At 37.5% G+C, this 13315-nt stretch overlaps 2 protein-coding genes across 3 annotated transcripts; one reads left to right on the forward strand and one right to left on the reverse strand.

Moving 5' to 3' along the window:
* Window positions 1-2794: 2794 nt before the first annotated feature.
* LOC110381452 (uncharacterized) lies at window positions 2795-11359 on the forward strand. The gene is made up of 5 exons (XM_021341829.3): window positions 2795-2945; window positions 4856-4988; window positions 8048-8208; window positions 9700-9888; window positions 10790-11359. Exons 2-5 carry the CDS (start codon window positions 4859-4861, stop codon window positions 10961-10963), a joined length of 654 nt encoding a protein of 217 aa, XP_021197504.3. The 5' UTR covers window positions 2795-2945; window positions 4856-4858; the 3' UTR covers window positions 10964-11359.
* Window positions 11360-11946: 587 nt separating this feature from the next.
* On the reverse strand, window positions 11947-13294 carry LOC110370269 (peptidyl-prolyl cis-trans isomerase NIMA-interacting 4). 2 transcript variants are annotated; one of them, XR_002429240.3, is made up of 3 exons: window positions 12990-13294; window positions 12408-12896; window positions 11947-12217 (listed from the first exon to the last, which is right to left on the reverse strand). XR_002429240.3 is itself a non-coding variant. In XM_021326017.3 (2 exons), the coding sequence occupies exons 1-2, from the start codon at window positions 13072-13074 to the stop codon at window positions 12577-12579; spliced, it is 405 nt and encodes a 134-aa protein (XP_021181692.3). In that variant the 5' UTR covers window positions 13075-13294; the 3' UTR covers window positions 11947-12576. The 2 variants fall into 2 exon arrangements, 1 of the variants encoding a protein (XP_021181692.3); XM_021326017.3 differs by having other exon boundaries at window positions 11947-12896.
* Window positions 13295-13315: the final 21 nt, after the last annotated feature.

Consider the following 13315-nt stretch of genomic DNA (forward strand, 5'->3'; position numbering starts at 1 on the left):
TACTCTTGTTTATTATTATGTTTCCCATAACAGAGATTTAAGTAATATTTATGAATTGGCCTCAATTGGCACCATTTTTCTACCATCCGTATCGCATACTTAAGTACCTTGAGGAAAATCAATCGAAAATTCGAAACCAAGGATTGTATACCAGACGTACCCTATTTTCGATTCTAGAGTAGAATGCTATACTTAGGTACCTTAAGATTACTCGCTCTAGCAGTCACTGTATTGGCAGGTTCGTCACAATTGTCCTTTCCTAGTCTTAATTTCTAGGGATCGTCTTATAGCTTTTCTCTGCTGCTTGTATAAATCATTTTCTTATTCAAAGATGGAATTTGATTATTTAAATAATTCTATAATTTAAAAAACTCGTCGATCGTATTTTATTTATATTGACATACGTTATCAGGCAATTAATCAGAGCTCAATCATGAAGTGGTTCATGCTTACGAGCGACAGGGCCATATACTTTCTTTTTGAGGCGCGTGCCGACCACCACGTAAATGTCAACTTATACATATGTATCGAGCTGTATAGCAAGTACCAAGTGATCTGTGGTGACATTAACATAAGCCTCAAAAGTTTTGCCTATGTTGTAATTCAATTGTAAGACTCTTTTTTCAAACCGCGTAATTTTACTTAATTTGTCTTTTTTAACTTTCCGTGATTATTGCTACTATGAATAGGGCTGCCATTTCGAATTTCGCCAAACCCGGACAAATATTTAAAAAAACCCGGACATTTGGCGTAAATAGCATTTTTTCCCCGGACGAGTCCGATTTTTTTTGTTTAACAAAACAAGACCTAATTTTTAATATTACCATATTACTTGAAATTCAATGAGGTCCTTCCTTACATGAAAAGTCAGGGCCGTCTCTAGCTCATGTAGTACCTAGTATTGAAAGATTGTGACTTAATGTATTTCGAAGGTCATAATGAAGAAAGCTCATATGGAAACTAGGAGTTACCTTCTTGATAGGTTAGACAAAAAAATGTTGAAAAATACAAACAATTGTAAAGTGAAGTCGCCGCGAGCGCAGCGAGCGCGAATATTTTTGTGTTTTGGGTCACTAAAGCACCTAAACTTGTATAATAAAATAATCCGCAAAATGAAGAAGCCGCAAGCGAAGCGAGCGCAATTTTTTTTGAATATTGGGATATTAAAGTAGCTAAACGTAAAAAGAAATGTGTGAAGAAAAGAAGCCGCGAGCGAAGCGAGCGCGAAAATTTTGGAGTTTTGGGACACTTCGACTTCTGCATTATTAGGCGCCCGGGTAATTCGCATACCCAGGCACCATAGGTTAAGATGGCCCTATGAAAAATGTCCGGGTTTTCCCCGGACACTTCTTGAAACCCCGCCCGGACGGCCCCCGGACGGCCTCCAAACGAGGACAAATCCGGGGAAACCCGGACGGATGGCAGCCCTAACTATGAACGTAAACACCTTTCTTGGGTTATACAAAAGTTGATACAACAAAAGTTGATAATTCCGGTAAATTGTAAAGAATATTCTATAAAATCTTCTAGTTGAAGTTTGTTCAATTTCAGACAGGAATCAGGTGTTAGTCGAATCAGTGGCCGTTATATATTAATGACTTCTTTACGTGTAATCTGCTGAGCAGATTTTGGTGTTAACTTGGCTTTTATTGGGCAGCAATAGAGATACTTTAGAATAACATACAGCTTCTTACCCCGTTGCGGAAAGTGGTTGCTATAAGGCGTGGGTGAAACCGTAGGTGCATAACAGGCGTGATGTCAAATGAAGTATGTAGTTAAGCTTAGACTAGATTATAAATGGAACGTTTTATCACAAGTCTTACTTATGGTTTTTACATGCATCTTCCATACAAATTAAATAAAAACTGAAGATTTAACGAGTGCGTGGGAGACAGACATGACGAATTTATTAAAGTTTTGTGTTCGTCTCCGGAATCCTAACTAAAAGAAGAGAATATTGAGGAGAGAGCAGTGTTCAGATCAGATTAATGTAGTTACCCGTTAAAAAGAAGAAGTTTTGGTCAACGAAATCTGCAGATACTTTTGTTTTATTGACGTACTTAAGTAGTAGCTTTATTTCTACTTATTTTGTCATCCATATACAAAATGAAAAGAGTCTCTACCAGACCCAAATTCAAGAGCATGTCTATGATCTACGTACTAAATCATGGGTGCCTATAGGACCATTTAAGGAGCATCTTTGATTGGCTTTTTTTACTGAAGACCTTATAGATATACCTAGAGTATAATATTGTATATACTCATAATGAGTAGGTACTCGTAGGTAAAATTAAACCTGTTGCAACCACCAGAGCCTGTCGCAACTTTCAACGAAATTTTAATCTCAAAAGTAAATCAAACTAACAAGTTTAAACACAACATCTGAGCGACAGATTTTGCTAAATGTGGAATTAATTAATCACTGTTTCTATAATTTATTATTAACATGTTAATTTTATTATTTTAAGGCGTTGGAGAACAGCCTAGTTACGTCAAAGTTTGGAATCAAAATAATCCTGACCTTCTCCTTGCCAATTTCAAACTGATTTAATTTTAATCGGCTTCTTCACATGTATTCCTAAGCGTGACAGAAAAGCATGTTAGAATGCCACCGAAAATATTGAACTCGCCGTATTACAATGTAGGAGACATTGCTGTTTTAAGGCAAATTGGCTTCCAGAAAATTGAGAAAAAAATAAAATGAAGTGTCAGTGTTGTTTCTGCGATTTATTCTTCACATTAAAGTTATTTTATTTCCTGATTTATAATTTCTTATTTTGACTCTACTAGGAACAGAAAAGCACAGTCATGTAACCCAGGTATCACCCCATGGGCCGACAAGGGTGCGCGCGCGCATCACACCCGCGCTGGCTTCCTCCATATAAAACGATCGCTCGACGCTAACGCATCAGTCTGTGACGGCACCTTCTCACACACACTACACGGTAAGTCAAGTTTATTTTTAACAAAATAATTAAATTTTTAAATCCTTCAATTAGTCAATGCTTTGTCAAAAATGTGAACCCAATTTTCCCTTGGAAAACTGTGCTATAAAAAGTGTTTTTCTTCCATATAGGATCGCCCTTGGATTTTACAGATCATTTGTGACTATCGGTGATTTAAAATATACGTATAATTTGTATAAAATTAATCAGAAATCGGTGATTTAAAAAACGTGCTATAATGTCCCATAATTTGTGTCGCAAGCGCACATAAGCTTCACGGCTTTATGTATAAACAAGTCAATAAAACTATAATCAGGTTGTAATCGATTGAATTTATCGGAATTTTGTAATCATAGGCCTAAACGACCTCGGGAAGTGTCGAGTGGAATGAACTTCTTTTTGTCCCGGACAAGGTCACTTTCTAACATGAGACCGGTCTGTAATCCCCGGATCTTGCGCAATCATTCCCGGGTGTGTTTGTAAACAACGCGTCTTCCGATATGTTTAGAGAGACAACACTGTGTGTCTTTATCTTTATTCATTACTTGAATCTTCTAATGCAACAAGCATATTATATTATGACAGTAATTTTAAAGGCGAAAGTTCTTGTGTATTTGTTACTTCTTCCCGCGCAAAAGGCTGATTTTGATGAAACTTTTAAATAAACGAAAAGTAGTTCCCTAGGGACGTGGTTGAAACCGTTAGTTATGAAATATTCTCCTGATATGTACCAACCAGTTTAAAATTTGACCGTATTGTTTGTGTTTAAGTAGACACTTAAGTAAACATTTACGTTAATGTCTCAGTAAAAGTTAAAAAGAAAATTTCGAACGACTTGGACGTGACCGAAATATAGGTACATGTATGAAATGGTGTTATTACCTGACTGCAAGGGTTTTCTACTCTTGAATCGACCATCGGCAACACAGTTAACTTTAAATCGGGTGAAAAACTTTAGGAAAGGGGTTGATCATTTAAACTAGATTAGATTCAATAAGATGAAGTAAAATGCAAATAAGATAGAGAGAATACTTAACACAGCCCGAGTTTATATTATTAGTTAATATTAGTATTATTTTTAAAACTTATGTGGTGACTAACCTATGATTGACATGGCTTTGTAATTATGTTTATCCTTTTCTTGCGATCGGTAGGTAAACTCTTTGGGCACTGACGGAAAATATGCCTAAATTCATGTAACTTATGATGTGTGAACTTTGACCACATAACTAAGATTTATTTTGAGACTGTTCCGGGTTTTCCGATAGTATTTTTATTTCACTGGTCGTCACAATTATATTAAATTGGAAGGTCCCTGACCTTTTCATATACTAAGAATTGTGTTATTTTTATTGTTATACATACATAAAAAGTCTAATAGATTCTGCAGATGGTGTAAAAAATTAAGCATCATCGAAACTAGTTTGTCAGAAGAAAACTGGCCTATACACAGTTAGGGCCACATTTTTGTATAACAATAATGTCTTTTGTATGGGTTTTTTTAATACATAAAAAACATTTTCGTTACATGGGTATTTCCAACTTTAATAAATCGACGAAACTATTTCTAGTATTTTATTTTAAATAAAAAATTAAGTAAGTAAAATAATGAAGAGTTAGTGTTCGGAATATCGTAATGTTGTTGATGAACATTAAGCTTTTATGGCAATGCTAAATGCATAATAAAAGTCGAATGATGTCAAAATTATCATAACTTAAGATATTTTGTCGTACAAAGGTCCATACCAAGATAATAGTAGAATTGTTCCAAAGGACATAAGCTCGACTTCTCGAATAACTGCTTTCTTGAATTCTACTCTCTGTCTATGTTTTTTTCATAATAAATAATAGAAGCTTACTCTACTGCACAATATACCTTTTATAAATAATTGTATGTACCATTGTTGCAGAAAATGAGGCAGTTGGTGATTTTAGCCCTTTTCGCGGCGTTTGCGCACGCGCAGTTCCAGAACGGACGTATTCTAGAGCCCCCAGTACCCTCGCTGTGTGTGCAGAGGACCATCCACGAGAGATTCGTAGACAGTAAGTCAAGTGTTTTTAATATTTTCATGTAATACTGCGTATTTTATTGGATTATTTGCATAGGTACAGGACAACATAATATAAATGAGAGCATTTCCAGGCTGACGTTATAATTAAGAAAGCAACGAATTAGTATTAAAGCTTCACTTGGGTAGAACATAGAGAAATATTGGGCCAGATTGATGAGCTTTCTTACATATGGTATGACCAGTTTCTGAGCACCGTTATTGTTGTTGTTTTTCTTAAAAGTAGTACCTATACCAGCAACAAAAACAACAAAAAAAGCCCAACCATTTTCCGGATTATAAGTTCGTTAATTATTATGAGATCCACGATGATTATTGGTGACCATAATGTTAATTATCGCCATATTTGCCGAGAGACGTTTATGCACCGTATCATCAACCACGAAAAAAAATTTTTTCTTCAGATAAAACTGCATAATAAGTCTCGACCTATGCAATTAACGAACTAGTAAGTGGACTCCGGAAAACTTCATATGTTATTATTATTTTAATTGAGGACATTTTTTATGAAAATTATTTTAAAGTCGATGCATCTTCATCATATTTTTATAAATAAACAAAAGATAGAAAGATGCACCCTTTGTAGAAATATTTCACCGTAGATTAATTTTATCGTCTTCCTACATTCTTCGACTTCACTTATAGCTTTTCCCAATATTTTTATATCTTTTGCGTCTGCTAGAAGAGATTCCATTAGCAATAAGCAGTACCTTTGTACTATTTTATGTTCCTTCTACTTCTGTCATGTTTTTACTGTGTACATAAATGGTTAGATAAAAATAAATAAATAAAAATAACGGCCGTTAAAGAACAACTCGCTAGAAACAAAGCTCTTTTCAAATCCCGGACATCATTAGACAACTATGACTAACTATACTATCATAAGAACTCATCAAAGTAGTTCTCTTATCTCAAACCAGAGAGATAACACAAACCAGTTCGCCATAGCTTATACCCCTATACTCCCGCTTCAGGTAAAATACATGACATTCCTGCGATATCAGTAAATATGCTTCCGCATGCAAATAACCTGTGTTTTTGTATTATTATGTCACGAGATCTCAACTAGTTTTGAGTCTAATTTAGAAATATTATAATATCAAACTAAAGAACTCTTGAATGCATTTGTGGTTTGCAGATTTAGGGCCCCCGCAGACCGCAGACTTTTTATCGGCCGATAATTTAGTCGGGTTGGCCTGCTAGTACGCACACCGAGCCAACTAAACAGTTTAGTCGGTGATGAGCGCGCAAACTGTCGCAACAGTCTGCCGACTATTTGCTAGTTTCTAACCAACTGGTGAAAAAAGTGGTCGCACCGCACAATGAAAATTAATAAAACATTGCATAGAAATGTTAATATTGCTCTCATACACCGGAGAAGGAAAATTAAAAAGAGAGCCCGAGAGTATTGGGTGCATCATATCTTTAGTGATAGATTATTAAATGGAAAATTTTACACTATGCATTCCAAATTACTCGATTATTTAAGTGCATGGTGTTTGTCGACTTCCTCGATCAAAGTTACGATCGAAGATTCCGAAATAAGTGACTGAGAATTGGGCGAAGCCATTTTACAAAACACGCGCGACCGACCATTCGCTGTCAAAGCTCGAAGCGAACTGAACTATCGGCTTAGTCGGCCGACTAAAAAATCGTCATGTGTGCGCGTGTGGTAGAGAGCCAATACTGATTATACGGTCGGCCGATAGTTTGCCGAGAGTTTAGTTTGAATGGAATCGGGAAGCCCATCAAACTTGTTTATCGGCCGATACCAAATCGTCATAGTGTGCGCACTTGCTTACATCTGCGTACTGATTAAGAGCCCGACCAAACTATCGGCCGATAAAAAGTCTGTGGTCTGCGGGGGCTCTTAGGAATCAATTTACATAATTGATCTTCACGATTTTTTAAAAGCGTCTTATTCATAATATCACATTTACCTACTTCAGGCGTTTGGCATTAACGTTTTTACTCTGAGTTATTTTAGTTAAAATAATGTAGGTTTTTAGTCAAAACTAGCAGGTACGGCATTCTTTTGTTTGTAAAATATTATTTTTAAGCGCAGTAGTTACATAAAATTACACAACACTTACTTATCTTTAAACAAAAATATCGCTTACGGACACGCTTTGCCATAAAAGTTTCACTTCAATTGTTTCAATCTAAGAACCTTTTTCTTTAAAGATAGTATTTTTAGCGATCAATAAAATTCTCATTGAAACGATGAATATAATAAATTATATTTACCAGCGTTCCCTCCATCGGAACATCGAAAGCGAAGATTTTCCATCGCCGGTTAGTTCCCACGCGATTGTCTCGTAAAATCTCGAAGTATTGTTACTTGCGGAAGAAATCAAATATCCAATCGCATGTGCCTAGCTTATGCGCCGCTTTTGCCTTTTTCCCTTCCGGAGAGTTCTATCATGTTTTTGTAGAAGGTATATGACCGAGCATAGACTACTAGTCAGTATACGAAGAATTTTGTAAGTTCAACACATGTTGACAGTCTAAGGATTAGGGACCTTTAGGAACGATTTAAATTTCGCATTTAGAGAGGAATAGGAGCAAAATGTACTTCGGAAAATGGTTTTCACGAGATACCTTGGGTATGCTTTATTTTACAGTTTTCATGTTTAAATTAACGATTTTATGTGAACATATATTCGTCAGCTAATGACCTATTTATACCTTCTTATGTAAGTCACACTGCTGCATCTAGAAAGCAACCTGTAAGTTTGAAAGTGAGTTCAAGGGTTAGATTACATAAATCCTACTTAGCAACTAGATCCTAGGTAATAAATCACGATACCCGATCCTTATAGAGACTGGACTGGATGGAATGCCCTTTCAACTGCTATTAGTAATCCTATAAATCATCAAAGTATAAATCTTAAAATATTATTTTCTAACATTTCAACTATCGCTTACGGCCTAAGCGTAGGTAAGCCTTACGCTATCTACACAGATTTTAGTTCTTTAGTAGGTTTTTTAGAGTTCCTTCACAGTGCTAACAAATAACGTTGTTCTATCCAGACAAAGGCTACTTCTTCTCATGGAGAGACCCAGCGCTCCGAGGAGTTGAGGAGGACTGGCTGAGTGCCAGGAACTACTGCAGACAGCGCTGCATGGACCTCGTCTCCTTGGAGACCAGCGACGAGAATGAATGGGTGAAAGCACGCATCGTACAGGACAAGGTAAGACCTTTAGAAAAATAAAACCAAGCATCGACAAAGAAGACTGCAGAGCTTGAGATGCATTTTGACATTCATCGAAAAAACATGTTGACTTAGGAAGGCTACGAGGACAGACAACGTTTGATTCTCAGTTTAATTTTTTTTAGAAACTTGATACTAGCTTTTACTTAAAGTCGTTAAAATATTGCACAATATTCGTCTGTAATTAGTATGAAGTCTTGACTGTGAGGAAAGAACGCCGTAAGAGAGATAATTTACCTACTTCCATTTCCGTTTTTCAATCGAACTTCATTAACGAGTCTCATCACGTGATGCAATCAAGTTCAACAAAGTAGAATACAAATTCTAAGAATTTCCCTTGGTATACTATAAATCGTTTCTCTATGAAAGCCCACAAACATTTTAAGACTGTAAAGTAAGAGTTAAGTAATCTTCCTTCAGTATGGTTGCCAAATACCTGCAGCAAATGTTCATGCGTGTCCAGAGTTCAAAACGCAAGGAAAACGTGACCGTGACGCCAAAACAACACTATTTTAAAAGCTAATAGAAAGTGAGGTATTTGTATTCAACGTGGAATCTTGTAAAGAATTCATATTGTTCCTCTTTTCGTAATAGTCTTGGAAACCAAATCTGTTGCGTGAAAAAGTCATTTAAGTAATGGACTTTATTGGGGCAAATTTCAACTAAGAAGTTTTCTTCACGATACATAGTAAAATATTAGTTTCAGGAACGCAACAATGGTGTCGTTCATTTTTCCTAAACAAGTTTCACTATTGCTTCGGCATGTGTTTCGCATTGCGTGGGAAATACAATGTTTTGTTATATTGTGTGTTCCTCCCGAGAATATCGACACTCGGGAATAATTAGTAGGTACACACTTGTTTTTTAGTCGTAGAAATCTGCTTGTAAAACTTCTACAGTCGGAAGATGAGATCTCGTTGGGCTTGAACTATGACCGAGCGGGGAAACTGGAAATATGTAGTAGCGCACTTAGGTACCTAGAACCAGGCTGACAACTTTCGTTGCCATTGTTTAGGTACCGAGGCTGCAGAATGACACATTATTTAGCACAAATATTAGCCAAATACATAATCCGATTGTCCCGTTGCCAAACTGTCTGTTGCTCCTTGCTGACACCGTATTGTTATGGTAATGAAGCAACACACATTACACTATTCTAACGCCCAGTGTACAACGATCCTCGATTATTGTGACAAATTGTCTTATTCACAGTCGTATCTCCCCGGCATTGTTAAGAGTCGTCAAATTAATTCGCCTTATTCGCTTATCTAATGGTCTTCTTTTTTTAATGGCCGTTTTGCCATTGTTATTTTTTCTTTGTTGGTACTTGCCAGATAGTATCAAGTAGCCAGGCAGACGGACAAGTAATTGTGTTCATTCAAGTAGATGTTTGGTGTCAAGGTACCTACATCTTTACTGTAACGACAACATCTTCAAAGATAGTTGATTATGATAATGTGTTTCTTTTAGCAAAAATACATCTGGACATCGGGTCGCCTCTGCGACTTCAAGGGATGCAACCGTCCTGACTTGCTGCCCAATGAGGTCAACGGCTGGTTCTGGACCGCTGAGCTGCAGAAGCTGGCTCCCACCACGAACCGTCAGCAGAACGACTGGTCTGAGGGCGGCGGCATCGGCAAACCTCAGCCCGACAACAGGGTAAGTTACGCACGCACTTCCTCGTCTAGCCCCTGATAGGCGGCTAGCTACTCAATTAAGGAATCGTTCCGCGGCGTGACAATGGGTGCGTAAGAAAGCATGACATTATGAAATCGGTCATACGCATGACGCAACATAAGGAGCCAATTCCGCGAACAGTTGAGTAATGTTTGTCATACACACCCGCCGAACCCGTTAATGCATCCACACAGCGGATATAACGCAATGAAAACGAAAGCGACCCGTGAATATTTATGGGCCTGCGAAATATTCGCCGAAGGGCGTACCCGCATGTCGCGGCCACTTTCTACAAACAACGACCGCAAGCTGTACAACAAAAGCTCATCGTTATTCGGCGCGCGTCGTCGCGTTGTTTACGCGTCACTTTCCCCGCGTGTCGCGCGTACTCGCGACCTGCGCCTGCGCCGCGGAACAACAATAATACGTAACCCTCTGCGGTCGCAGCGCATCCTCCGCATCCGTTGTCGCTTGGCGTTCAAGGCCTCGCGCATTATGCGGTTATTCTACGCAACCGAGCGATTCACGTAATGGCTTTAACATAAACAACAATACTTTACTAATAGCAATGTGCTTATTCAGAATAAAGTACCTTCTTCCCTTACTGTTAGCGGGACCTTCAGGAGTTTACATAAGCCATCAGTGTGCATCCAATTACTTTTGCAGGGTCATTATGCTATTGTCATTCTAGAACTATGTATACTATAGCTCGTCATCGCTAGTGCTTTAGGATCTTAAATAAGAGTTAAGTTTGCATCCATTATGCTGCGATTACTCACAGTTAGTAAAAGCTAACGTTTAGACAAAGAGAGGTAGACCTACATTTGCTGCTCTTCTGCTTCAACTGCTAAACACTTCTGATCTATTTCTGATTATTTAACAGGAGTTACTGCAAGGCGGTGCTGCGGAACACTGCGTGGCTATCCTGAACAACTTCTACAACGACGGCGTCCACTGGCACGACGTGGCCTGTCACCACCGCAAGCCCTTCGTCTGCGAGGAAAACGACGCCCTTCTCAAATACGTGCGATACACCAACCCCAACCTCAGAGTTTGATCCGATCATCACAGTTTTACGCTAACACATAAATAATTAGATTTAAATAAAAACTATTTTGTAAGCAGAAAGCATAGACTATTCTAACGATTATTTATATTTTTTTAAATTTCTCTTCTCGTCTTACGCAATAGTCGTGCTTACAAGAAAAATATGAGGTAATAGCCGCTATTACAACCAACCAAATACCTATGTTATATCGTAAAAGCTACAAAAACTGCTAAAACTCGATTTTAAACTCTCGATTTTATCCAAAAATGAACGATCCGGTCATAGCTTTAAATACCTCATTACATAAATATTTATTACAGTATTGTACATTACTTTAGTCATTATCTGATGCAGTCGACGAATAAAAAATATTTAAGATCTGTCAATAAAGACTGTTTTAATTAATTTTGTTTTGTTTTACTGCTTCCAAGATTGCCAATTTTTTTTACAGGTACCACATAACATTTTCATTGTATTGTGTGCTTAGGGCTGACCATACACAGTCTTTGCAGCATGAAGCAGCTCTAATACTACTGAACCGATATTCGAATCTATTGCCTTTGCCTTACTCACATAATCCTTAGGGATAGGGACCGGAGAAATCAGCCGCATAGGTCCGACATTGACGTGCCACCAACTTCTATACTACAAGCTGCTTTGTAAATTTCGTAAACACCATAATACGATTTCAGCCCGACCCGGGAATTGAACCAACTACCCCGTGTATGGCATTCGCGCGTGCGACCACTAGAAAAACAGGGCTACATTGTTACTGACGTATGCTTGTTTGGTACTAGCGCGGCGCCATCTTCTGGCAGTAATACTAACCAGTGTCAAATTGATTGACCACATAGAAAACAATATTTTAATTTCAAAATAGGCAGTCTGCAGCATATAGATGATTGAAGACATAAGCATCATATCTCTATAGTCTGGAGGTAATGTAAAGGAGGGAACTGCAGTTCAAAACCAGTTATGAATAAAAGCATAAATTCATGAACAACATAATTGCATTTATTTCAGCACTTTAAAAAGTTACAGTAACAATTATGCTTAGTCAAGTCATGATTTTTTACTTAGATTTATGATCTGAAATTACATTATCCTGGCATGGATACTTTAAACCTGTATCTTAGAGACCTGGGCGTTGGTTTCTTAGTCATTATGAACCAAAGGCATACATTGCAGAAATACACAAGGGTCAGGAGCATTGTGACATGCATTAAACGACACAGACGGAGGAAGCTTAGCTTTAAACCAAAACTGGAAATAATGCATCAATATTAATTTTACACTTATAACATTAAAGACAACTCAAATTGTAACAATAATGATTAAAGAATGATATTTAGAATATCACAAAGATTCCAATAAGAAATGTAGGCCTTATTAAATAAACTACTCAAAGATTCATAATTCATAATGGTGTTCTAGCAATATATAATATACTTACTCTCTATTAGCAAAGTCCTCCATATCAGTAGTTAGGGACTCATCAGACCTCTGAGGGTCGGGCAGTATAGTGAAATCTTTGTCAAATTGCTCCTGAAGGCAGCAAATCCTTTCCATAATGAATAGCAGTAATATCGCCCAGAAATATTCAAATTCGAACACCATGTCTGTCATTTTTTGCCTTCTACCATTATGATGTGATATCCAAACTTTGTTTTGATTGGAGGATCAGTGTACACAGGACTGTTGACTGTAGATATGGGCAAGGCGAATGCTGCATCCTGGAAAGGCCCCACCATTGAACCACGAGTCATCCAGCCGAGATCCCCGCCTTGCCTCGCCTTGTCCTCACTATACGCTGACGCTACATCCGGAAATTTCTGACCGGCTTTCAATTTTTCCAAAGCTTCCAAACATTTTGACTGTTTTTCACATAGAATATGACGTACTTTGACAGCTGTCCCGCCTTTTTTCTCTTTTCCTGCAGATTCTAAATTTGAAAGAGTATGTAGGTTATATATTTGTTTATCTTGGTTTATCTATAAAACGATCAAATGCAACAAATGTAAAGAATGTTTTTAACCTTTTGAATCGCCGCCAGATTTACCTCCACCGGACTTAGCACCTCCGGCTGCTTTTCCCTTTTCGGGTTGCTTTTTTGGTGGCATTTCAGTAAACAGTTAATTCGTTTTACTGAACCTAAATACAAAACTTTAACCGATTAAACCTATTTCACTCTTATAATTTATCAATATGATTCCTCTCCGTATACTTGTTTCGAGTAATATTTGTGAGCAAACAATTTATTTTTGCACAAAATAGTATGTAAATATTGTTACAGTCCACTATCAGCTGTTCGGCTTTTAGAGGTTATAATAGCAATGTTACCATTACATAAAATGAGTCCTC

The sequence above is a fragment of the Helicoverpa armigera genome, chromosome 5 (genome assembly GCF_030705265.1).
Source record: "Helicoverpa armigera isolate CAAS_96S chromosome 5, ASM3070526v1, whole genome shotgun sequence".
NCBI lineage: Eukaryota > Metazoa > Arthropoda > Insecta > Lepidoptera > Noctuidae > Helicoverpa > Helicoverpa armigera.

What these genes read in the sequence shown, in the direction of transcription:
- LOC110381452 (XM_021341829.3), top strand. Translation starts at nt 4,859, where the DNA reads ATGAGGCAGTTGGTGATTTTAGCCCTTTTCGCGGCGTTTGCGCACGCG. An exon ending in CCACGAGAGATTCGTAGACA is followed by an intron (nt 4,989 to 8,047) that starts GTAAGTCAAGTG and finishes TGTTCTATCCAG; the next exon opens with ACAAAGGCTACTTCTTCTCA. An exon ending in AACCTCAGCCCGACAACAGG is followed by an intron (nt 9,889 to 10,789) that starts GTAAGTTACGCA and finishes ATTATTTAACAG; the next exon opens with GAGTTACTGCAAGGCGGTGC.
- LOC110370269 (XM_021326017.3), bottom strand. Translation starts at nt 13,074, where the DNA reads ATGCCACCAAAAAAGCAACCCGAAAAGGGAAAAGCAGCCGGAGGTGCT. An exon ending in ATCTGGCGGCGATTCAAAAG is followed by an intron (nt 12,897 to 12,989) that starts GTTAAAAACATT and finishes TTTCAAATTTAG; the next exon opens with AATCTGCAGGAAAAGAGAAA.